The sequence below is a fragment of the Cervus canadensis genome, chromosome 5, assembly GCF_019320065.1.
Source record: "Cervus canadensis isolate Bull #8, Minnesota chromosome 5, ASM1932006v1, whole genome shotgun sequence".
Lineage (NCBI taxonomy): Eukaryota > Metazoa > Chordata > Mammalia > Artiodactyla > Cervidae > Cervus > Cervus canadensis.
In genome coordinates this window covers 7,266,550-7,293,243 of record NC_057390.1, presented here as the reverse complement: position 1 = coordinate 7,293,243, position 26,694 = coordinate 7,266,550, and the positions used below count along the sequence as shown (strand labels likewise).

At 41.1% G+C, this 26,694-nt stretch overlaps 1 protein-coding gene across 2 annotated transcripts in view; it reads right to left on the bottom strand.

Moving 5' to 3' along the window:
• TMEM182 (transmembrane protein 182) overlaps window positions 1–23,174 on the bottom strand; it is a 47,224-nt gene extending 24,050 nt beyond the window's left edge. Inside the window, exons 1-3 of one of the 2 annotated variants that reach the window (XM_043468051.1) lie at window positions 22,847–23,174; window positions 22,510–22,609; window positions 20,752–20,850 (exon numbers count right to left, since the gene is read on the bottom strand). In XM_043468051.1, the coding sequence (XP_043323986.1) occupies window positions 20,752–20,850; window positions 22,510–22,609; window positions 22,847–22,978 (331 nt within the window). In that variant the 5' untranslated portion in view covers window positions 22,979–23,174. The remainder of the gene's footprint in view (window positions 1–20,751; window positions 20,851–22,509; window positions 22,610–22,846) is intronic. The other variant, XM_043468050.1, reaches the window with a different exon arrangement.
• Window positions 23,175–26,694: the final 3,520 nt, after the last annotated feature.

The window sequence follows — 26,694 nt, the reverse complement described above, 5'->3', positions numbered from 1 at the left end:
TCCCTACAAACGATACAAAAAAATCATTGATAAACTTAAATGAAAACAGGCATTTTAACCACATAGAGCTTTAATCTATCGATAATCACACCACTGGCAAAAGGTTAGGAGTCTGGTTTTGTGGGGGTGGGGGGTTGTTCAGGGAGAAGGAGAAACAAAGGCAGTAAAACACATACTCCCTTCTCTTTATTTTATAAATTTACATTTTCTTGATTTTTTTTTTAAAGGGTAAAATACTTAGAGATAAAGGCACCCCAAAAGATCTAACAATACTTCATGGAAACTAGCCGGTCTTACGAGTAAAATGTAATGGCAAGAGACCTTATCAAGGACTTGTAATAACAAAAGGGAGTTAAAAAGTTTCTAGGAAGAGAAGAAAGGAATAGAGTTGAGAGTGCCCATTGGCTGCTGCGGTGCGAGGGCCCTGCAGGCAAGCAGGGGCGGGTCCCAGGTAGCGAACACCTGGGAAGAGTAGCTGGCCAGCTTGGGACCCAGACCTGCATGGTTTGGGATGTGAACCCGCAAGGCAGGAGTGCTAGGTCACGGGTGTGAAATGACTGTCTCCTGGGGACAGACAAGATAGCTTGTGTCCCTGGCAGGGCAAGCCTGCCTCATTCACTCCAAAACAAACTCTCACAATTTGCTTCTTCACCAACAGACTGAGAGTCACATTTGCTCCACTGGTCTTTGCTGTTCAATATCAGCATTCACCAAGGACCTAGACCCCTCTCCCCATCTCTCACTGACTAGGCCTCTGCTAGGGCTCAACCTGAAGGAACGGGGCAGAAATGCCTATCTGCACCCCAAGTCCTCACCGACTTGTCTTCTATTTGCTGCGTGCTCTTGAGAAGTACTCACTGTCCAGCCGCCCTGGTTTTCTGTTTGTTTCCTGATGAAAAGGTAGACTAGCAGTCTCAGAAGTCACTTCCAACTTCCCTGGTTAGAGTTTCAACAAGTGAATAGTCAGTATTTCCCTTTGATAATGAACTGCATAGACTGAACTTCCAGCTCTCCGCTAGAGAAGACCAGCTTTCTAAAACTGCACATTTTAGGCAGAAAACCATTGAAAACATCAAACACAGCATTCCCATAGCTACTTTGTACATGGCGTAGTGGGGGATCTGGTTTTATTTATTTATTTGCAGTGATAAGATACATCTTTGGAAGACTTCCCTCTGGAGTTACTCAACACAGCAAGTTATTAGAGCAAATGCCTGTCATATTGTGTCGCAACAGCTGTTGCTTTGGGAACAAGTTAACACTTTGCTTTCCATAAGATGTGTCACTTCCCTTAACAATACTAGATCAATGCTCTATCATGGCCACATGCAGTATTGAAGCAGTGAATCTGAGCCCTAGAAAAAGCACTTTATAAAAATCAGTCATGTTTTAAAATAACTACATTTAAAAATCACTTGAATTTTATTTCTACACTCCCAAACTTGTTTGTAAAGAGCAATAAAGAGTAAAAAAGAAAAGAAAAAAACTCATATTGAGTCACCATACCAAAACTAAATATAACAGAACTCACCAATTCTCCCCCAAATAACAAATATATTTTGTTTTAAACTATATATTGCTTGTTAGAAAAATAAGGCATAATTTCCCTTACAATGTTATCAAGAAAGCGACTGTGGAAATGGAGGCAGCTCGCTGCAGAGCTGGACTCTGAGTTGAGAAACCCAAATGCTCTCGGTTTCCTTGGCTTTGAAAAGGCAGCAAATGAATCCTACCTGACAGCATGGTCTCAAGATCCAGGGTGGCAGCATTTGTAAAATAAAGTAGGCGGGTTCGCCCAACGACTGCACGTAATAGGAGCTTGTCACAGGAAATAGAATAAGTCATTTTGTTGTGATAATAAAGATTTTTATAAAGTAAATAATGCTTTTCTTCTTATATATTTGCCTGTAGTTATTAGTAGGTTTTAATACTCAGAAACAAGAAATTTGGGTATCAGTGAACAACTTTGAAGAAATGATGATGGTGCCTTTGAGCAATTAACAGCTGCAATAATTGATAAACTCGCTGGATCTAATTAATCCCTCATGTCAGCACTGAAATTTATCAAGCAAGACTTACATGTATCATTCATATACTCTCATTTAAAGGTAAAAGAAAAGAGAGATTACACAAAATGTGATGTATGTGTTAAAGGGGATATAGGGGTAGTGAGCCTGAGAAGTAAATCTAGGTTGCAAAGCACGAGACCAGGTTGTTGTGGACAGCCTGCTCAATTCAAGGGTCAGACCCCCGTCCACGCCTCACTCTCCTTCCAGGCAGCACTTGGCCAAGGGTATCACTCCTTTCTCTTAGAAAGTGCTCCCTCTCTGGTTTGCAGAACACCACACTTGCCTGGCTTTCTTCCCTCTCCCCTCGCTGCCCATCCCCAGTCTCCTCTGTGGCTCTCTCCTCTTCCTGACTTCTGAACAACAGATCATCTTAGGGCTCCAACCTCTGACCAACCTCCTTTCTCTCTATCTCACTCTCCAAATGGTCCTATTTTTCTCCATGGTTTAAGTACACCCCCCAAGCAATGTCTCCCAAATGCACACTTTCCGCCCAAAGGGCTACTTTAACTCCAAACTCTGGGACCCCAAAGCCTACATAATATCTCCACTAGGTGTCCTGAACTCAACATGTCTGAAAACTACACAAGCTTCCTCTTAGCAATCTATCTCAGCCTTCCCCATCACTAAAAATAACAGCTTCATCCCTCCAGTTGCTAAGAAAGTGTCCTCATTCACTCTGCTCTTTCCCTCACACCTCACACCAGGCCATCAGTGAATCCGGTCAGCTGTGCCTTCGGAATGTAACTAGATAAAGTAAACTTCTGCTTCCAGGAAGATGAAGCACACATACGTTCCCCTATTGCTTCTTTTAGTCACCACGAAAATCCCTGGTGATCATCTATGAAACAAACAGAAGAGGCAGAAAGATGGGAGAAGAAGAAGGCCAACCGGGAAACCTAGAGTCCAAGGAATGATGTGATGGTGAGTTCAGGTTTTCTTTTTGTTCATTCATCCAATACTTAGAGCACAGGGAGCCAATAACTGGGAAACAGGAAGGGACACAGCAGCAGGCCAGCCCCCTGCTGCGGTCATGTCAAAGAAGGGAGGAAGGTGAGGCTTTTATCACCACCAGGTAGTAACATTCACTGCATATGGAAAAGCAAGCAACCCAGAAATGCTAACAATCACAGTGAAAAAAATTTCCAACAAAAACAGTTTGGTTTGATCCCTGGGTTGGGAAGATCCCCTGGAGAAGGAAATGGCAACCCACTCCAGTATTCTTGCCATGGGAAATCCCGTGGACAGAGGAGCCTGGTGGGATACAGTCCATGGGGTCGCAAAGAGTGGGACACGACTGAGCAACTAAACCACCACCACCACCAAAGAACCAGGTAAGGGTCTGCCTATCAAAGCAAGAAACTTTTAGAAAATAACCACTTGACACAAGTCTAACACTATGGAGGACTTCCCTGATGGTTCAGTGGTTAAGAATCTTCCTGCCAATGCAGGGGACACGGGTTCAATCCCTGGTCCAGGAAGATTCCACATGGCACCCGTTTAACACAACTACTGAGTCTGCACTCCAGAACCTACAAGCCACATGTGCTGACCTCATGTGCTGCAACTACTAAAGCCCACGCACCCTAGAGCCCGTGCTCTGCAACAAGAGAAGCCACGACAATGAGAAGCCTGCACACCACAACTAGAGAATAGCCATCCACTTGAGGCAACTAGAGAAAGCCCAAGTGCAGCAATGAAGACCCAATGCAGTCAAAAATAAAATAATAAAAAAAAAAAAAAAAACACAGAATAAAATGTTGGCCCCAACCCTACTCTGATCAGTGAAGACCTAGAGGGGAGACTAGTTTTTGACTTCCGACAGGCTGTAGTAAGGTGCCCTCCCTGCTCCACTCACACGAAAGGATGTAGAAGACAAAGCTGAATGTGGGGTCAAGACGTTGATCTCCGTAGAGTAACAGGGCCACCGTTCACAGTGAGAGTGGAGACCACGTGGGGACCTGGACTTCCACCCCTGCAACATGGGAATTAGACATCCCTCCCCCTGGGGCGATAGCAGAGGAGGCCGAGTGGAGAGTTAGGACTTTCACCGCCAACCATAGTAGTGAGACCACCTTTGCAAACCTATCGTGTAAGAGGAAATCATGGTTAAAGTTGTAATGATTCAGTCCTTCCCCTCCTGGTCAGGATGGCATCAGCAGAAGCACAGTGGGAAGCCAGAACTCTCACTATGGCCCAGAAGTACCAAGGAGGGCTCCTCCTTATGTCAACACAGTCTAAGTGGGGAACCTGGAATTCCATCCCACCCGATTTTATTGAGGCGATGCCCCCCACCGCTGCAGGAGCAGGGTAAAAAAGCCAAAAAAAAAACAGGCGATCTCGAGTTTACTAACATAATATATCCAAATCCCTGGCTTCATTTTTTTTTTCATTGTTCCTTTTTATTTTTTAAATTGCGAAAATATGATAACACATTTACAGGAGATTTGGAAAATACAGAACAAAGTTACATATAGTTTCACCATATATTACAATTGTTTTAAGTAGATAAATTAAGATGTTTAGTTGGAGTTTCAATATCAAACTCTCAGAAGTTAACAATGAATGGATAGAGAAGTAGAAGAATATAGTATACCTGAAGAGCATTATGAACCAATTTAACATAATTAAGATTTATACGATTTTCACACAACAGTAGGATACAAATTTTATTCAAGTTCCCATAGACTTTAAACTAGGAGACACTGGAATATATCCAGAGACATGAGACCAAGTGCAGCAGACATTTAATTTCCAAATACATGGGATTTTTTAAAAAGTATCTTTGATGTTAATCTCTCATTTAAATGCTTTCTTCTCTGCAACCACCCTCTGTGTTTTTCCATTCTTCTAACTTTATTGAGGTTTTCAATGGCTAAGTCAAAGATCTGGTTTCATTTTTAAATGAGGGCATACCAAGAACCAGAAAAATCTCAACTTCAATGGAAAAGATCACTCAGTAGATGGCAATGAAGATAGAGATGTTAAAATTATCTAAGAAGGGCTTTGAGAGAGTCATGATAAAAATGTCTCAAAGAGTAAACATGTACATGCTTGACCCAAATTGAAGAGAAAACAAAAGTTACTGGCAAAGAAATAAAAGATATAAAAAAGAACCAAAAGGAAAATTTAGAAATGAAAAATATAGTAGCCCAAAATAAAAATGCAGTGGATAATCTAGACAGTCGAATGGTGCAGAGAAAAGATATACTCTAAAAAAAACTTCAGATAATTCAAATGGAATGAAACTTTTAAAAATCCAAGTAACCCTTAGAAAGGCAGGATAAAGAAAAGAGAAATGAAAAACAGAACAAACAGAAAACAAAAATTAAAATGGCAGGGTGAAGATCAATAATAACATTAAGTACAAATAGTATGAAAAAAAGTAGAAGTGTTAGTTGCTCAATCATTCTAACTCTTGCAACCCCATGGACTAGCCCGCCAGGCTCCTCTGTTCATAGAATTCTCCAGGCAAGGATATTGGAGTAGGTTGCCATTCCCTTCTCTAGTGGATCTTCCCGATCCAGGGATCGAACCTGGGTCTCCTAAGTTGCAGGCAGATTCTTTACCATCTGAGCCACCAAGGAAGCCCATACACTAAAAGTGTAGACTTTGCCTTAATGTGTATGTACCTAACAACAGAATATTAAACTATGCAAGGCAAAAACTGATAGAGCTTAGAAGAGGATAAGAAGGATACACTGTTACATTGGGAGACTTCAACACCTCTCTATCAGAATGGACAGATCCATCTGGCAGGAAATCAGAAAGGACACAGGCAGACTCAACAAGGTCATCAATCAACTGGATACACAGTTGAAACCCTGGAACAACATGGGTTGGAACTGCATGGGTCCACTAATATGTGGAATTTTTCAATAAATAGGCAGTTGTCCCTCCTAAGCCATCAGGTCCACATCCATGGATTCAATCCAGATGGGTTTACTGTTAAGTTCTACCAAATATTTAAAGAAGAAATTATACCAGTTCTCTCTCTACAATATCCCAGAGGGAAAGAGGCAGATGTCATACTTTCTAACTCATTCTATGAGGCCAATGTTATCCTAATATCAAAACCAGTCATTTATAGGGAAAGGAAATTATACTCAATATCTCTCATGATCATAGATGCAGAAATCATCAACAAAATATTAGCTAACCGAATCCAACAATGCATAATTATACATGATGATCAGGTAGGCTTTATCCCAGGTATTCAAGGCACCTTCAACATACAGAAATCAGTTAATATAACCTATCATGTCACCACATCAACAAGGCTAAAAAAGAAAAATCACATGATCGTATCAGTAGATGTAGAACAAACATTTGACAAAATCCAACACCAATTCATGATAAAAACTCTCAGTAAACTAGGAATGAAGGGGAAATTCCTCAAGTTGATAATGCATATTTAGGAAGCCCTATAAGCACACACAGACAGCTAATATCATTCTTAATGGTGAGAAGCTGGAAAGATTTCCACTAACATCGGAAATAAGACAAGGATGTCTCCTCTCACCACTCATTTCAACTGCCCTGGAAATCCTAATTATGCTATTAGATAAGAAAAGAAAACAAGGAAACAAAAGGTATACATATGGAGAAGGAAGAAATAAAGCTGTTTTTGTAGATGATATGATTGTCTATAAAGAAAATCTGAAAGAATCCATTAAAAAAAAAAAAAACACCACTGCTGGAGTGATTAGAATAAGATTTCAGGATACAAGGTTAATATACAAAAAAATTTTTTTTCATTACAGCAATAAACAAGTGGAACTTGAAATTAAAAACTTATAGTTTACATTAGAGCCCTCCAAAATAAATATTTAGGTTTAAATCTAACAAAATATATATAAGATTTATATGAGGAAAACTATAAATCTGATGAACAAAAGAAAAGAATTAAATAAATGGAGAGATGTTCCATGTCTAGAGTAGTAAGATAGCATTATCAGGCTGTTAGTTCTTTTTAACTTGATCTAGACATTCAATACAGCTCCAATCAAAATTCTAGCAGGTTATTTTGTAGATATAGACAATTGATTCTAAAATTTATTTGGAGAAGCAAAAGACCTAGGATAATACAATACTGAAGAAGAAAATTACCGTGGGAGGACTGACTACCCGGCTTCAGGATTTACCATGAAGCTAGAGTAATCAAGAGAGTGTGGTACTGGCCAAGGAGTAGACGGACGTAGATCAGTGACACAGAACAGAGAGCCTAGAAACGGACCCACAAAAGGATAATCAACTGACATCTGACAAAGGAGCAAAGATAATAAAACGGAGCAAAGAAAACGCTGCTGAAACAAGTGGACATCAAATGCAGAAAAAAAGGAATCTAGAATCAGACTTTACACTCTTCACAAAAATGAACTAAAAATGGATCGTAGACCTAAAAGTAAAATGTAAAACTATACAATCTTTAAAAGATATTACAGGGAAAACCTTGGGTATGGTGATGACTTTTTAGATGTCCTTGGGTATAGTGGTGACTTTTTAGATACACCAAAGAAACAAGCCATAAAAGAAATAACTGATAAGCTGGACTTCATTAAAATTAAAAGCATCTGCTCTGTAAAAGACAATGGCAAGAAAATGAAAAGACAAGCTACAGCTTGGAATAAAATATTTGCACAAGACAACTGATAAAACACTGATCTGAAGTACACAATGGACTGTTAAAACTCAACAATAAGAAAACAAACACCTTAAAAAAATGGCTCAAAGACCTTAATAGACACCTCAGATAACAAGAGTTCATATCTCCTCCACCTCTGCACCCCCAGGCCCCTCAGTCTCCAGGTTCTTTCCCCATCTTATGTTTCTCTGGACACCTGCCATCTTCCAACGTACTGTAAAACTGGTTCCCTTTATGTCACTTTCCCTGCCTCCCCTCACTAGGATGGCAACCCCGTGAGGGCAGGGATTTCCAGCTATTTTGTTCACTGTTGTTTCCCAGAACCTAGAACAGTGAATACACACAGTGATTGCTGAGTCCATTTTAATCAGCATTGTCACATAGAGTAGCCAATCTTGGCCAGTACATGTGGCAATATTAACTCTCATGTACTAGGATGATGGGGATCATGACATATAATGATGAGCTTTATTTATGAAGTCCTTATTCTTGACCAGAAACTGTACCAAATGCTTGATGTGGTCACACACACACACACACACACACACACACATTTACGAAGTCCTTATTCTTGACCAGAAACTGTACCAAATGCTTGATGTGGTCACACACACACACACACACACACACACACACACACATTTACGAAGTCCTTATTCTTGACCAGAAACTGTACCAAATGCTTGATGTGGTCACACACACACACGCATGCACTCAGAGAGCAGAGAGCATTCCACTAGGGAGAAGCTGGGATGAACTGACATGCCTTGGAGATGACTTCTTTGGGGTGTTGTAAGTTGGGATAGCATATTAAGAATGAATGACATTTATTGAATACCAAAGACAGGGCAACCACTATGCTAAGCATTTGTACTATTCTCTCTTTCTATTTTAACCACTGTACGAGGTTGATACTAAGCTCATCTTCCTTTCACAGACAAGTGAGGTGAATCTGGGGGAGACCAGAGACAGGAAGTCACGGCTCCAGGTAGTGAACGTAGACATGCTGACCGAAAGCCCAGCTTGTAACGCCCACAGAACCTGTACCAAGAGCCAGTCCCTGTGCCGAGCACTCTGAACAGCATTCATCTAGTTCACAAAAGAGGGGTCAGGAAACAGTGACCGTTTAGCTGGTGGCGGCTCCATTCAACTCAGAGCTGTCAACTCAAAACAGACATCACCTTTTCTGTGCAGACTCCCTGTCTCTGTAGTTAATACTGAGGTCCCCTCCACACACACTCTTTCTCCTTGTATTTCTCTCCAAGTATGTGACTGGTTTATTTTTTGCCTCCACTGCAATGAAAGCCCCAGGAGGGCAAGAATTTAGGGCTGGCTCTAGAGCATCCAGAACAGTGCCCAACATACAGCAAACACTCAATAATTTTTTTTCATCAAATCTAGTTAATACTGTTTTCTCAAAAAAGGTCTGAAGCCTGAGGCAGAAGCGACGCTAGTTAAAGATAAAATCGAGGCCAAGATGGTCTTCTTGCTCCTTTCTGGTTTAAATATCCAGTGTAAAAGAAGACAGAGGAAACTAAGCGTTATTTGGGGTCCAGACTTGGAGTTGGGCACAGAGTGTGGATAATACGGGTATAATTCTGAAGAGGAGCTTGGGCCCTGGGTCAGAAGTCTTAGGGATGAATGTCTAGTGTCCCAGTAGTTCTCAATGAGGTGGTTCTGTGCCCATCCAGATAACCCAGGATATTTGGCAATGGTTGGAGTATTTCTGATGGTCACACCAAGAGGTACCACTGACATCTAGTGGGTACAGACCAGAGATGCTGCTAAATGTCCTACAACGCACAGGACCGTCCTCCCACCATAGTCATCTGGCCCCAGTGTCCACATGCCAAGGCTGAGAAACCCTGGTCTATGGCGCCAGGAGGTGTCCTTTCATTAAAGGGCGTTTCTACTTCTGTGTGTAGCTGACAGCGTCACAGATATTACCGGCACCCTCTGTCCAGGTTGCATGTAGCCTGTCCTCTGGGAAGGGAAGCCAAGGTACACTGTTGTAAATGACCAAACAGTCTTGTTTACAGGGGCTTCCCATGTGGCGCAGTGGTAAAGAATCCACCTGTCAATGCAGGAGATGCAGATTCTATCCCTGGGTTTGATCCCTGGGTCTGGAAGATCCCCTGGAGTAGGGCATGGCAACCCACTCCAGGATTCTTGCCTGGAGAATCCCATGGACAGAGAAGCCTGGTGGGCTACAGTCCATGGAGTCACAGAGAGTCAGACATGACTGAGCAACTAAGAACAGAAGGTATTTCCAAATAACTAGGTACTTGACATTTGTGACCAGAAAAGAAAAAAAAGACTGAATTGTATTTTCTATTAAACTTTTCAGAGCATGCTTTTTTTTTCCCCTACACAACTTAAACAGAGCAGAAGTATTTAAAACTATCTGGCAAATTTACAACCATGTCCAGAATCATCATATACAAACAAAAGAACGGGCAAATAAGATACGCTACACTATTCATACTGGAATTGCAAGTAGAACGCGGTGGGGGGTGAGTGGGGCAGGAGGGGGTGGGGAGACATTCCAATGAGATTAGTTTCCTGTGACATGTTGATCGGTCTCCTCAATTGTTGAAGCATTTATATTAACCCTAGACTCAAATCTTAATTCAGTCATTCACTGCCTCAAGCTGTCCAGTACTAGGGCATGCATTTTTATGGTTTAGTTTGCCCTGAAGAGTAAAGCGTGGAGCTGTTTTGTGGGGACCTGCAGCTTTCTAAAAGGCTGTGCTCTTGGAGTTGCCTTCCCAAGGCCCAGGGTTGGCTAATGGCAAAGGTCTCCACTTCCTCGCTGCCCGCTTCCCGGACACCCGGTGTGAGGTTTCACGTTCTGTCCTTCTGCTGCCCTGCCCCTTGAGGAGGATCACTGCCTTCTGACCTCCTCCGGAGAAGAGGAGGAGAAGCCTGGGGCAGGGCCTGGCTCCCAGGAGGATCCGATGTCAGAATGTGCAGGAAAATGACAGAGAAAAAGCAATGCCAGGGAGAGAGAGCTGGGCCCCCGGCTCAGCCCCAGGGGATGGCCCATGCCCAGCAACGGGACATAGAGCAGAAGGGCTGGGGTCGCAGGCCGAGCCAGCAGCGCCTGTGGGGCTAGATTCCGCAGGAGCTGGCTTCACGGGCCTCCCCTTGGTGGCGAGGGAGCTACCAGGGCTCCGCAGAACCTCTGCATCATCGGGGTGTTACCAAGCCCTCTTGCCCCTTCTCATCCTCGTCCACTCCACGCCTGCACTGAGGACAGCCTCATTCTGCCCAAGACTGGCGCCTGTGCAGACCCCTCTGGCAGCACACCAGCCAGCCATTGCCTCGATTCTCCCTGCCTCTCTCTCTTTCTCCTTCCTGGACTGTCTTTGCTTCTTTCCTTCTCCTAAGTATAACTGACATTTTACCACCTTCTTCACTATGACCTCTCTTAAAGATCATAATGTATCAAAAACCATCTCTGCAATTCTTGGTAAATGTAATGCTAATTAAAGTCTTTTAAATCAGTTGGCAGTCCCGCACATCAAGTTACTTGCTGAATTATTTCAAACTGGTATTCCACTATCAACCCAAATTTAATGTGTCTAAATCCAAACTAAATCCCCAGTCTTCACTTCAAAACAGGCCCTCTCCTCCTGAGTCTCATATTTCTGTCTTCCTACCACATTTTCTTAGTTACACGATACAGTACTGGTTGGCAAGCAGTTTGGTACCTTGGGAAAATAATAAAAATGCAATTTTATTCCTACCTTTTGATTCACATTTATGTAAATACAATCCAAAGAACTAATACAAATTGCAACAAATGTTACACACATAAAATTATTTTTAATGTGGAGGTGGCAACTAACATTTAAAATCTGAGAGACTATTAGGCACAAACATGGAGAAATATTAGCTAACTTAAAAATTAAAAAGTGAGATATGTTTGTATTTATAATGATCAAAACAATGTACAATATGCATGTAAAAAGGACTGGAAAGAAACACACTAAAATAATATTTATTGTCTGGAGGAAAGTGACCATATTACCTTGACTGTATGTTATTTAGTAGTTATATCTACTACTGTGGGCAAGAATCCCTTAGAAGAAACGGAGTAGCCATCATAGTCAACAAAGAGTCCAAAATGCAGTACTTGGATGCAATCTCAAAAACAACAGATTCATCTCTGTTCGTTTCCAAGGCAAACCATTCAATATCACAGTAATCCAAGTCTATGCCCCGACCAGTAATGCTGAAGAAGCTGAAGTTGAATGGCTCTATGAAGACCTACAAGACTTTCTAGAACTAACACCCCCCCAAAAATGTCCTTTTCATTATAGGAGACTGGAATGCAAAAGAAGGAATTCAAGAAATACCTGGAGTAACAGGAAAATTTGGCCTTGGAGTACAAAATGAAGCAGGGCAAAGGCTAACAGAGTATTGCCAAGAGAACGCACTAGTCATAGCAAACACCCTCTTCCAACAACACAAGAGAAGACTCTATACATGGACATCACCAGATAGCCAACACCGAAATCAGATTGATTATATTCTTTGCAGCCAAAGATGGAGAAGTTCTATATAGTCAGCAAAAACAAGACTGGGAGCTGACTGTGGCTCAGATAATGAACTCCTTATTGCCAAATTCAGACTTAAATTGAAGAAAGTAGGGAAAACCATTAGACCATTCAGGTATGACCTAAATCAAATCCCTTATGATTATACAGTGGAAGTGACAAATAGATTCAAGGGATTAGATCTGATAGACAGAGTGCCTGAAGGACTATGGACAGAGGTTTGTGACATTGTACAGGAGGCAGGGATCAAGACCATCCCCAAGAGAAAGAAATGCAAAAAGGCAAAATGGTTGTCTGAGGAGGCCTTACAAATAGCTATGAAAGGAAGAGAAGCAAAAGGTGAAGGAGAAAAGGAAAGACACACCCATTTGAATGCAGAGTTCCAAAGAAGAGCAAGGAGAGATAAGAAAGCCTTCCTCAGTGATCAGTGCAAGGAAATAGAGGAAAACAATAGAATGGGAAAGACTAGAGATCTCCTCAAGAAAATTAGAGATACCGAGGGAACATTTCATGTAAACATGGGCACAATAAAGAGCAGAAATGGTATGGACCTAACAGAAGCAGAAGATATTAAGAAGAGGCGGCAAGAATACACAGAAGAACTGTACAAAAAAGATCTTCACGACCCAGATAATCACGATGGTGTGATCACTCACCTAGAGCCAGACATCCTGGAATGTGAAGTCAAATGGGCCTTAGGAAGCATCACTATGAACAAAGCTAGTGGAGGTGATGGAATTCCAGCTAAGCTATGTCAAATCCTAAAAGATGATGCTGTGAAAGTGCTGCACTCAATATGCCAGCAAATTTGGAAAACTCAGCAGTGGCCACAGGACTGGAAAAGGTCAGTTTTCATTCCAAAAGTCCCAAAGAAAGGCAATGTCAAAGAATGCTTAAACTACCGCACAATTGCATTCATCTCACACACTAGCAAAGTAATTCTCAAAATTCTCCAAGCTAGGTTTCAACAGAACGTGAACCATGAACTTCCAGATGTTCAAACTGGATTTGGAAAGGGCACAGGAGCCAGAAATCAATTGCCAACATCCGCTGAATCATCGAAAAAGCAAGAGAGTTCCAGAAAAACATCTTCGGTTCAGTTTGGTTAGGTTCAGTCGCTCAGTCGTATCCGACTCTTTGCGACCCCATGAATCGCAGCATGCCAGGCCTCCCTTTCCATCACCAACTCCCAGAGTTTACTCAAACTCATGCCCATCGAGTCGGTGATGCCATCCAGCCATCTCATCCTCTGTTGTCCCCTTCTCCTCCTGCTCCCAACCCCTCCCAGCAATGAATCAACTCTTCGCATGAGGTGGCCAAAGTATTGGAGTTTCAGCTTCAGCATCAGTCCTTCCAATGAACACCCAGGACTGATCTCCTTTAGGATGGACTGGTTGGATCTCCTTGAAAAACATCTACTTCTGCTTTATTGACTATGCCAAAACCTTTGACTGTATGGATCACAACAAACTGTGGAAAATTCTTCAAGAGATAGGAATAACAGACCACTTGACTTGCCTCCTGAGAAATCTGTGTGCAGGTCAAGAAGCAACAGAACTGGACATGGAAAAACAGACCGGTTCCAAATCGGGAAAGGAATACATCAAGGCTGTATATTGTCACCCTGCTTATTTAATTTATATGCAGAGTACATGAGAAATGCTGGGCTGGATGAAGCACAAGCTAGAATCAAGATTGCCGGGAGAAATGTCAATAACCTCAGATATGCAGATGACACCACCCTTATGGCAGAACGTGAAGAGGAACTAAAAAGCCTCTTGATGAAAGTGAAAGAGGAGAGTGAAAAAGTTGGCTTAAAACTTAACACTCATAAAACTAAGATCATGGCATCTGGTCCCATCACTTCATGCAAATAGGTGAGGAAACAGTGGAAACAGGGACAGATTTTATTTTCTTGGGCTCCAAAATCAGTGCAGATGGTGACTACAGCCATGAAATTAAAAGATGCTTGCTCCTTGGAAGAAAAGTTATGACCAACCTAAACAGCATATTAAAAAGCAGAGACATTACTTTGCTGATAAAGGTCCATCTAGTCAAAGCTATGGTTTTCCCAGTAGTCATGTACGGATGTGAGAGTTGGACTATAAAGAAAGCTAAGTGCTGAAGAATTGATGCTTTTGGACTGTGGTGTTGGAGAAGATTCTTGAGAGTCCCTTGGACTACAAGGAGATCCAACCAGTCCATCCTAAAGGCAATCAGTCCTGAATATTCACTGGAAGGACTGATGCTGAAACTGAAACTCTTTGAAATACTTTGAAATACTTTGGCCACCTGATGGGAAGAACTGACTCATTGGAAAAGACCCTGATGCTGGGAAAGATTGAAGGTGGGAGGAGAAGGGGATGACAGAGATGGTTGGATGGCATCACCAACTCAATGGGCATGAGTTTGAGTAAACTCTGGGAGTTGGTGATGGACAGGGAGGCCTGGGGTGCTGCAGTCCATGGGGTCACAAAGAGTTGGACACGACTGAGGGAATGAACTGAACTGATGTTATATAAACTGAATTACATCTTATTCAGAGAGCAGTTTCTTTATCAGCCTAGATACCCCTAGATTTCTTCTGTTTGGCTACCAAATTTACCTGTTAACTCTTTAATATCATTTATGCCCATCACTCCCTCTTGACCTTTGTTGCCCCATCCCTTGTCCTGCCCTGATAATGTCCAGGGAGGACCAAGATGCTGGTCCATGAGGAGGATCCTGTAGGTTGCTCCATCAACCGTCTGAACTCTTCTCCCCCTCCCCCTCTCCTCTTCCTCTACTCCCCTGCCACAGAGCCTGGAAAGCAAGCAACTCCAAGCCCCAGCCCAGCAAGGCCATGTGACATGGTTCTGACAAGGGAAGCATTGGCAGAAATCTACTGGAGAATTCCAGGAACACGCCTGCTCTCCTGAAGATGGGAGAACATGACAGGAGCTTCCACCTGCCAAGGATGTGGAAGAAAAGGAGGAAAGGCCAGGGTCCCTGACAGCATCATGAGAGCAGCTGCTTCTGAACTTCTTATTGTGGGACAAAAATAACCCTTATTCTTCAGTTGCTATTTGTTCTTGGCTCCTTCCAGCTTGATGAGCTGCTGACTAACACCTTGCCTACTCGCCTTCCTGCTTCTAGTCTTACATCACTCACATCACCCCACCTTTTTTCGTAAGACTGAAGAATGAGCAGACCAGAAAAGAATAGTAAATAAATATTGACAATAAAGGTAAAAGAGAGCTGACACATGAAAACAATGTTGTAGACCTAAAAAAGTTACCAGAAGTAAGAAAAAACAACTTTAAGAGTAAACAAGGCCCGCTGAGTAAAGGTTTAAAAATTCCTACACGCATCAGGAGTTATTCAAGGCATCAGTGTCAGTACCACAGTCCAGTCCAGTTAGTGAAGACTCTCAAGAAATAGTAGTTCTACAAAAACATTCAGTCAAGAGTGGAAACAACGGGGAGTCAAACAGAAGACATTACAGTTGTGGAGCCTAGAGTTAAATCGGGAAGGGATATATGAACAAAATAATTCTGCAGGAAATATTTAAAATCTGTGCTGTAAATTATCAAATGAAAGCATGGGTTTTATAAAGGAGAGCCTGGTCTAGCCCCCATGTTAGAGGGGGAAGGGGCAGCAAGGAAGTCTTCCTTAGGAACTGAAGTCTGAACTGCGCGGTGGGTGATCCTGCTTCATCAAGGAAACGAGGAGGAGGGTGTGGGACTAGGAAGGAGCACCTGGGGAGAAGGATGGACACCCCTTGGGCCCTGCAGTGAGAGCACAAATGCTGATTCTGAGCTGCTGAAAGAAGGCCGTGTGGCTGGCCTGTGTCCGCCTGCTTGTTCCAACTCATCAGGAAGAAACCAGAAATTATGTTCAATATATTCTACTTCATAAGAAAGCCGTTTCCACTTGGAAGTAATAAAGTTAAAACAGTTTATCGCTGAAAATACAAACTGCAATTTGGCATTGTCATTTCACACAAACACTGAAGGATCTTCTAAGTATCCGGCACTATGCTAAGTGCTGGTGACGCAAATATGAGTAGGTCACAGTCTGTGCCTTTGGGAAGCTGCGATAAACAATGAAGAAATCGAGTAAATGAACAGTCGCAGTTAGGTACAAGGAGCACCTTGGTGGGTGTGGTTAAAGGCCAAGGGGACGCCTACAGAAATGACTGATTCACTCAAGGGTTGAGTTACCTTGAAAATTAATCTACGTTCAGTACATCATCACCCGATGTTAGCAAATTAATGGACTATGACTAAACTTAAGCATGAAACAAACCAGAAAATCTGAATTCTGACAGATATCGAGAGGTAATGAAATTGTTTAATGGACTTCGAAGTACACAGTCCTACTTCAGAAAACAATTCTGAGAATTAGATCAGCCCCTCTAAGCTTGGGCAACCATCCAAATAACAAGATTTGAACATAACTGGATTTTAGAATGTACGTTTGAGATTAAAACAAAAATAAAGGAAACAGTGAATTAGACCAGACTGTACATACAAGTCAGGATCAAACAGAAAGGTAAAAAAAAGCCAACATAAGTTTATTTTGTTTTTTTATTGAGATCCAACTAAAAGACTTGACTTTAAAAGATTTAATAGTAAGAACTAAAATCAGCCTTTTCATTCACTGTACTTGATAAGATCATCAATAAACAAAACCCAGAGGCTTGGACCTTATGTTAGTTCTGCCAGTGATCAACTGTGTGAAGACAGAAATCACATGGTTTCTCTGAGTCTCAGCCCCCTCATTGTGAAATAAAATAATTTCATCAGTAATGTCCAATAATTCTAAAATAGTCTTTCCAGAAAACTATCCACCACTGTATCATTTTCACTGATTTCAGTATTAGCTAACTGTAATTGTAAAAATTCTGGAGAAGGCAGACATTTTGCCAATAATTTGCCTGGCCACAATACATCAGATTTCACACACAATACTTTGAATTTGCAAATGTACTGTTGTTCAGTTTCTAAGTCATGTCCAACTCTTGGCAACCCCGTGGACTGTAGCCCACCAGGCTCCTCTGTCCATGGGGTTTCCCAGGGAAGAATACAGGAGCACCATTTCCTTCTCCAGGGGATCTTCCCAACCCAGGTATCAAACCTGTGACTCCTGCATTGGCAGGTGGATTCTTTACCATCTGAGCCATCAGGAAATCCCAGCAAATGTATAATGCCTGATAATTATGAAGCTATGAAATTGACAAGTAGTTCTGGAGTCTAGTGAAATCTCGTGGCTTTATCAACTAGGAAACACACACTTTCAACCAGATTGAATCTTTTCGATGAAGTCTGTATCTTTCTCTTGGATAAAAGAAACAATAAAATAATCACCCAAATATAATGTCAGGTATCACTGTACCAGTAGTAGGAAGATAAATGGAACTTGCATATACTATTTCTGTTGTAGGACATACCTCTTCTCACCTCAGTCATTTTCCCTTACTGTTTTTGCTTAAAGTGAAATAAGGAATTGCAATATGTATGCCAAAGAGGACTGTGACAACTTAAAAAAATGGAACACAGTTTTGTCACTTGATCCAAAAAGTGACATAGTAATTATATGTAACGCAGCATAATAATTCTAAACGTAATTGCAGTGCAATTTCGCTGACATGCACTCACTATCCTTCCCCATCATTATTATGCACAGATAACGTTACCTTGTTTTGCAAGTTCACCACCATCTCCTTAGGGCTTCCCAGGTGGCACTAATGGTAAAGAATCCACCTGTCAATGCAGAAGACTAAGAGACGTGGGTTCGATCCCTGGGTTAGGAAGATCCCCTGGAGGAGGAAATGGCAACCCACTGCAGTATTCTTGCCTGGGAAATCCCATGGACAGAGGAGCCTGGCGGGCTACAGTCCATGGGCTCGCAAAGAGTCCGACACAACTGAAGCAACTTAGCACACATGCACTATCTCCTCGAGGTGCAAATTTTTCAAATGTGTAGATTCACTTTTAAGTACATGGAGCCTACCGCACCTATCTTATCACAGGACCTGAACATACGAGTATCAGCAACAGCAAAACGCATATTTGTGCAAATACCTAATGTCCTAGAAAGAATGACAAGGAAGGGATATCATTTCCATAACTTTTTGTAATGCAACTTTTTATAACACAAAGTAGTTTATCTGCCTTTTTCCCAAGCCATGTCCTCTGTCGTCAGTGAGAAAGTCCACATCATAAATGATTTAAGAGGTTTGGCAAGTGTGACTGAGGTGACTGTTTTAAAAAACAGCTGTTTTTTAAAACAATTATGAAATGATGGGGGAACTTTACTTATCTATTTTTGGTTGCACTGGAACCCAGGCAGATTTTTACAGGAAAGAGCATCTGCACCACACTTATTATCAAGACCAGCAGCCCCAGGCCCTCTGAGCTCCGGCAAGTCTGGTGGACAAGCACGGCCTCACCCCTTTTCCTACCCAGATCCACACCTGCTCCATAACCTGTCATGTTAATAATGTGATCTAAACAGATGCTATACCCTTTGACAAACTCAAAACAAAATTAAAATGTATGGAAATTCATATTTTATATAAAGATGAAAAAAATGGATGACGGATGTAAAAGTTCATTGAGTTCTGTGATTGTTAATTTTATGTGTCAGCTTAGTTAGACGATGGTGCCAGGCTGCTTGATCAAACAGTAGCCTTAAAACTGCTCTAAAGACATTTTGATGTGTCAGTGTTTACAATCAGCAGACTATCAGTAAGGTAGATTATCCCACAGTATGAGGGGGTGGGCCTCATTGAAGGACTTAAAAAACAAAAAAGGATTTTCTGAAAAAGAAAGAACCCTCCCCTAGACTGTACCATCACCATAGAAATTCTACCCAAGTCTCCAGCACTCAAGAGTCAAGACCTCAACATCAGCTGTTATCTGAATCTCCAGCTGCAGCCTTGCCCCCCAGATTTCAAACGTAACAGCCTTTCAAACAACAGCATGAGCCAATTCCTTAAAACCTCCCCCTTAATCAATCAATCAATCAATTAACCTCAGTCTCTCTCTCTGTACACACACACACACACACACACACAAATCCTATTGATTCTCTGGAGAATCCTAACTAATACACATTTATCCAGAATATTAAATGTTAAGTATTCTCTTTGAAAAACAGATTTTTGTTTTTGGCCCTGTTAATGACACCACTAAATTCTGTACCAACCCTTAGTTTTAAGCTTAGGATAAACACTCTCTTATGAAAAACTTCATGAAACCAGCTGAGAATAAAGTTGACATACTGAGCTCATGTACTTTTAAAAATTAGATTTATGTGCTAAATATTGTGTACCTTGTACAGAAACTAAGTTTATATACTTTCTATAGAAAAAGTAGTATGAAAACATGAAAGAAGCTGGGCAATCATGATTCCCAGTTAACAGCATAGGACTGTCCTTCTGCGGAATGTCATACACAACAAAGTTCATCATTTTGTAGAAATACAGTAACATAATAGCAGCACTAGTGGTCAAGAACCTGCCTGCAAACGCAGGAGACATAAGAGATGTGGGTTCAATCCCTGGGTCAGGAAGATCCCCTGGAGGAGGGCATGGCAACCCACTCCAGTATTCTTGCCTGGAGGACCCCATGGACAGAGGAGCCTGGTGGGCCACAGTCTATAGGGTCACAGAGTCAGACATGACTGAAATGACTTAGCACGCAATCATATTCTTATGTATGACAATGGCAAAAATGTTTTAAAATCAGGGTGTATATTACAATGTTTTCCATTGTAAGACTAGTTTTACATCAGTTAAACTCTTATGGAGCAGTTCTTCCTGATGTGTATGTATCAGTCGTGTCCGACTCTTTGCTACCCCATGGACTGTAGCCTGCAGGCAAGAATACTGAAGTGGATTGCCATGCCCTTCTCCAGGGGATCTCCCCAACCCAGGGATTGAACCTGGGTCTCCTGCGTTGCAGGCATATTCTTTACCATTTGAGTTACCCGGGAAGCCCATCTTACTGAAGAATACCATTATTTTCATATCAGAAAACAAACACACTTATAAAAAATTATCATGATAAGGAACAAGCAAATGGGCTTTGATTTTGGACCAAAGTTGTATTTTATTAAGATTATAAATGGTATTTTAAAAGTGACATCTTGGGAATTCCCTGCCAGTCCGGTGGAGAATACTTCACCTTTCAAAGCAGCAGGTGTGGGTTCAATCCCTGGTCCGGGAACTAAGATCCCACATGCCCCATGGCCAAACAAACATACAACAGAAGCAATACCGTAACAAATTCAATAAAGATTGTAAAAAAAAAAGTCCACATCAAAGATAAATAAATAAATAAAAATGACATCTTATTTATTATTTTATATATAACTGCTATCAAAACCACATTGAAATTATAAATTATTTTTTGCTTGCCCACAAAGCTGCTGTGTGGGGGAGTGTTTCAGAAAGACCGCCCTTCTGGAGGCGCCCTGAGGACCCACTACTTACTCACTGCAGAGTCATAGGAGGTGGAATTGTGCTCGCCTCTCAGGAAGGGGTATGGCGACAGGTAAGCGTGGGTGCAGTTCTTCCATGGGGGCTGATTGGCTGCGAAGGAAGGCAAGACAGAGGTATTTGTTACTGAGAGGCTACATGAAGACTTGTTCCCAGTAGAGGAGAAATACAGGCTGTGGGTGGCACAGAAGCAAAATAAAACTACAGATCAACAAACTCAGAGAATTATTGAATAGGGAGGAACTTCCTTAAAAGTCTCATATGGAATAGCACAGGAGACCTGGAAAGTGGATTCACCTAAAACATCTAGCTCATGACCTAATCCAGGGGAGAGAATGCCCTTAATATCACCTACAATTGAAATCACCAGATTTCATTCATTTTTACAACAGTATTTTCCAGTTCCTAACATAATGCCCAGCACAGAAAAAAAAAAGTTGTTTAAAAATCTAATAAATTTAGATCTAACTATGATTGGTTCTAACTAATGCAAAATTTCTTCTATATTCCACTTTCAGGGAAAAGATGTAGATGATAGACCATACAAGTTAATGATTATAGTTTATTTTTAGCATTTGAAGAAACCACAAGAAAGAACTTTAATGTTGTTTGAAATCTTGATGATTTCATCATATACCTTTTAAGGAGTAAAATATTTTCTCCTTCTCTAAGTCTTGGCAAACTCTTCCTCTTGCAAAGTCTGACTTACTTCACTTCACCAAAGCGTAGATAATTTTCATCGGCAGATCACATGCTTATTCTCCTCCCCCAAATGACAATCATAAACTCTATGAAATATTTCTCTCAAAATGCCATTTCATCATGACTTTGTTCCTTTTAATATATGCCAACTTACTATTGGCCTGTCTTCTGTGATCTCAAATTTTTATGATATACTCCATAATCTTGACTTGTTTAAATGCCATACTTTGATTTATCACAGGAGTAGTTTTGATAAGAAGACTAATAATTTCAACCCACAGTAAGTCAGAAGGTAATAAACAGTTCTTTCATTGTTGGATGCAGTAAGATAAAGGCTAGCTATTTTCAGTGAATTGATTTTCAAAGATTAACAACAATATAGAAAATACAGTTGAAAGAATGCAACTGTATTTTTTAAGGAGCTATTCTATTTCAAAAAAGAACTTTAAAGTTTCTGTAAGAGAGTGGAAACATCAAAAGCAAAGCATTTCTTGATATTGCCCACAAACTTGGTTTAAGCCTTAATAGAGCAAGCTTTCATCTGTCACTGCTCATAATTGTTTCATTATAAAAAAAGATTTTTTTAAAATTTTGAAGCTGTTACTATAAAATAATACATCTCTAATTCTGAATTTTTTAATTTGTGATTTCAAGGATTTATAGCCCCCAAAATAAAAACATTTTATTTGCAACATAGCGATAATAGACACTCCAAAAACATACTATAGATAATATTTGTTTTGTTTGTTAAGGATGATGTATTTTAAATGTGAGTGAAGAAATAGTGGATTGTCCAATTCTGCCATAAATACTGACTGCAATTTTATGTTAGGAAATAAAATAATTATTTCTATAGCCAATTCTGTTTACTGAAAAGGAATCAGTAACCTTGGAAAGGAACCTTTGAAAGATACCCCATTGAGATTCCACAGCTAAGAATCCAATCCTGTTTTGTAAGTGACGTACACCAAAATAAGAAACTATTCTTTTTTATTGACAAGCCAGGTGTTGGGGTTGGCGGGGGTGGAAATAAAGCTGAATTATACTTACTGTACCAGAACTGCCAGATATTGGAATCATTCTCTCCCACAATCCCATTAAACCAACATCTCCAGAAGAATCCCTCATGGTGGAAAGTGACGTTTTCTATCTGTACAGAACACAAATGAAGTAACTGGTATCAATACAAGGAACACAATCTGAATAATTACATCTGGGAAATTTTTTAAGCAACATATTGTTTCCCAAATAATAGTGATCATTAGCTTTCTACACATCTCTTCCGAGAAGAAACAGACATTCCACTGCTATTTGTGGATTCGCAGAAGATATGTAAGGCTATCCTCGTTACCACCAAGTACGACAATATTTTGAAGAAGAAACGCACATTTTGTTCACCTGAACACTTTCCCACTTCAGTCGCGAGAAGCCAGTAATCTGATCCAAAAGCCACCAGAAAGAGTAAAACCCCCAGAGCACCAAAGAGAGCCCCAAAGAAGATGGCAATATTTAGTCTCATTTTCAATTCACTGGTTTCTGTTGAAATAAAATAAGAAAATAAATGAGAGCGGACACCCAGATCCTCAATTGAAAAAAAAAAAAAGAATAAAGACTTCTGAGCAGGCAGGATCTTCTTGAGCAGCGTCTCTTAGTTGGTGTTTCAGTGGAGTCCCACTCACACGGGCGGTGGATTCTTGCTGCCTTTGCATTCCCCTGGAGGGCCTCCAGCCCAGCAGCTGAGAATGGCAGGCTATTTTAGGACACTGACTGAGGAGTTGCCTGTCTCCCCAGGGGATCAAAAAATAGCTGACCTTCCCCTGATGGTGGAGGGGGTAGTATCAGGAACTGGCCGGAATCATCCTTATTGCTGTGGGGCAATCCGGAGAAGTGGAAAGATGACGGAATGGTGTGAGGTCCCTGCCAGCACTGGCCCAAAGTCTTAAGTGTCTGAACGGCTCCTCTTGATCCAGAACGGCCATGACAACTCTGCAGACACTGAGGACCCTCTACAAGGGTAGATACGTCACAGGTGTAAAGAACCACAAAGACCTCTCTTGAATATAACTGGAGAAAAGGCGTAAGTAGTTCAATCAGTCAAGAATCCACCTGCAATGCGGGACACTGGCTGCACCACAGGAGACCTGGGTTTGACACCTGGGTCTGGAAGATCTGGAGAAGGGCATGGCAACCCATTCCAGTATTCTTGCCTGGAGAATTCCATGGTCAGAGGAGCCTGGTGAGGTCCTCTGAGGATTGCAGTTAATTTCTTTTTGGATATTTTTGGAATAGAAAATAGTGGGTCAACTGACCTAACATAACACCAAGTACAGTTCAGGTTCACAACCTAGAAATTCATAAATATATTTAAAAGATCAAGAATATGGTAACATAAATTCTTAAAGCAGAACAAAGTACTTTTATGTAGCACATGCTATGACATAAATTGCAGTTCCCAGATCCTGTACAAGTTATTCCAAATGATCATCCCCAAAGTAGACTCATGAAAAAAGTCTCAAAAATATATTATTTTCTAGATTAAAATGAGAAAATACAGCCCACATTTTTTGTTTCTTTCATTTAAATATTCAACCTCCTTAAAATAGGGAGTCCTACTTGACCCCCCTACAAGTCACCGAATAGCAATTAATCTACACATTCTTCATGTCTAGCATCTCTAGCTCACTTCTTTGTTTTCACTCCATGTCTAAATATGCCAGAGAGAATTTTTTAAGTATTTGCACAATATTTGAAAACTTTCACTGTCTCTAATGATTACTGTCTTTTGTATTCAGTTGTAACAGTGGTCTCTGCATCTTCTGAAGAGGCATCTGACCTCTATCAGCTTCCTTCACCACTTTTGTTTGACATGGGATGGGTCCTTAGAAACAAAATCGTGTGTGTGTGTCTGCATGTGTGTGTGTTCGTGTGCATGTTCAGTCACTCAATTGTGTCTGACTCTTTGCGATCCCATGGGCTGTAGCCCACCAGGCTCCTTTGTCCATGGAATTTTTCAGGCATGAATATTGGAACAGGTAGCCGTTTCCTCCTCTAGTCATCTTCCTGGCCCAGGGATCAAACCTGCGTCTCCTGCGTCTCCTACATTGGCAGGTGGGTTCTTTACCACTGAGCCACCTGGGAAGCCCCCGATAGGCAGAATAATGGGTTCCCAAAGATGTTCACACCCTAATCCTAAGCATAACCACATAATCAATGAATACTTTACCTTACATAGCAATGACCTAGATTATACAGGGTTGGCCCAATCTACACACATGAACCCTTAAAAGAAAAGTAGAGAATCCTTCCTGACAGTGGTCAGAGAAAGAAATGTGACTCCAGAAAGAGTCAAAGACTTGCCAGTTTAAAGATGGAGGAGAGAGGCTACAAGCCAAGGAATGTGGGCAGCTTGTAGAGCATGGAAGAGGGAAAAAAAAAAAAAAAACCAGATTCTCCCCAAGAGCCTTCAGGAAGGAGTGCTGCCTACCAACAGCTTGACTTTGAGGATTTCTGACCTCTGCAACTGCAGAAGAGTAAATTCATATTGTTTTAAGCCACCAACTTTGTATTGTTACATTTTTATGGCAGCAGTAGGAAACTATTAAAGATGCTGTTCTATAGTTAATGCAATATAAGATCAAATTAAGAGGTTTTTCTTGAGGGATGGGTGGAAAGAATGCACCTTCAAGAAGTGCTTATTGGGAGCTTGTGACTGTCCAGGCATTTTATTAGATACACAGGCCCTGACCATGAGGAGTTCATGAGCTAGTGGGGAAAAAATGATTCATTGGAATAAGGCGCATAGCAGTTGTAGTAATAAGCTTCTTGTCACCCCAAATAATTCTCCCTGCTCACCCACACACCCCCTCCCAAGATAACAGTAGTTGTGATCATGCAGTTCTATTGTAGGTAACAATGTTGTTACTCGGAGAGGAAGAGGAACCTTTATAGGAAAAGTTTAATTCATTGTATTTATATCGTAATGGCTTATGATAAAAAACCTATGCATTAATACCAAATCTTTAGCATATGCATTCACAAACACACACATATATACAAGCAACTAGATTTTTTAAATAAGTAGAAAAGAGTGTAGGATTTTGTTATTGCTACAATTCATCTCAATTTTTCTCTCTGTCACACACAAAATATCACCTTTCTGGAAGAGGTTCATCAACTATTTTTTTCACCATTTTTGGTTTATCCAAAGGTGAATAAGCATCATTATAAAAATGTGTATACACACACACACGTGTGTGTGTATGTATATCAAAGCAGCTAATTAACCAATCTAATTGTTTTCAACCATTCATTCATGGGCAACTATTTGAGAAAAATACTAGAGACTAGTTCTGATTTCATAAAACTTTAGTTCTGATTTCATAAAACTTAACTCCTTTAGCTCAGTTATCAGTATCCTCAATGTTTATCATAGTGCTTGACATACATGGAGCACTAAAATAAAATAAAAATCTACTTGTATTATGACTCTTGGCTGTGATGTTAAGTACACAGCCTGAGTTATTTAACTGGTGATCCATCAGGAAGAACTATCGCTCATCTTGCCTGTTCTTTGTGAAACCTGTAGAGAAGGATTTTAGCAGAGTCTGTGCTTCCTCTGCAGATAATCACAAACCATCTTTTAAAAAATCCACTGTTGATTCTTCTTTAGAAATAAAATAGAATTTACCATCCAGGGGTCAAAAAGTTTCTTTTTAAGAAAATTAGACCATTTGCCTTTCCTTTGAAACACCTAATTTACCACCATTCCTAAAATATTCCCAGCGATCATTCAGTTATCTCTTCCTTGACGTCTGTCAGCAGCTTAAAATGTTGTCTAAGCTCCAGCATAATTGTTAAACAGCTGCTGTGTTCCTGTGATGTGTTCACAAATTCAGACATTGGATCTTCTCCCTTTCCATCTCTTTTCTAGTGAAAGACCGGGAGATGCGGGGAGACAGACAGACCTTAGCATCGACCTCAACTCACAGTGGCTTCCCTTATAGCTCAGTCAGTAAAGACTTTGCCTGCAGTGCAGGAGACCCGGGTTTGATTCCTGGGTTGGGAAGATCCCCTGGAGAAGGAAATGGCAACCCACTCCAGTAATCTTGCCTGGAGAATCCCATGGGCAGAGGAGCCTGGCAGGCTACAGTCCATGGGGATGCAAGAGTTGGACACAACTTAGCGACTAACCCCAACTCACAGTAACCCTGTAGTAGGACAACTCCATCACCACTG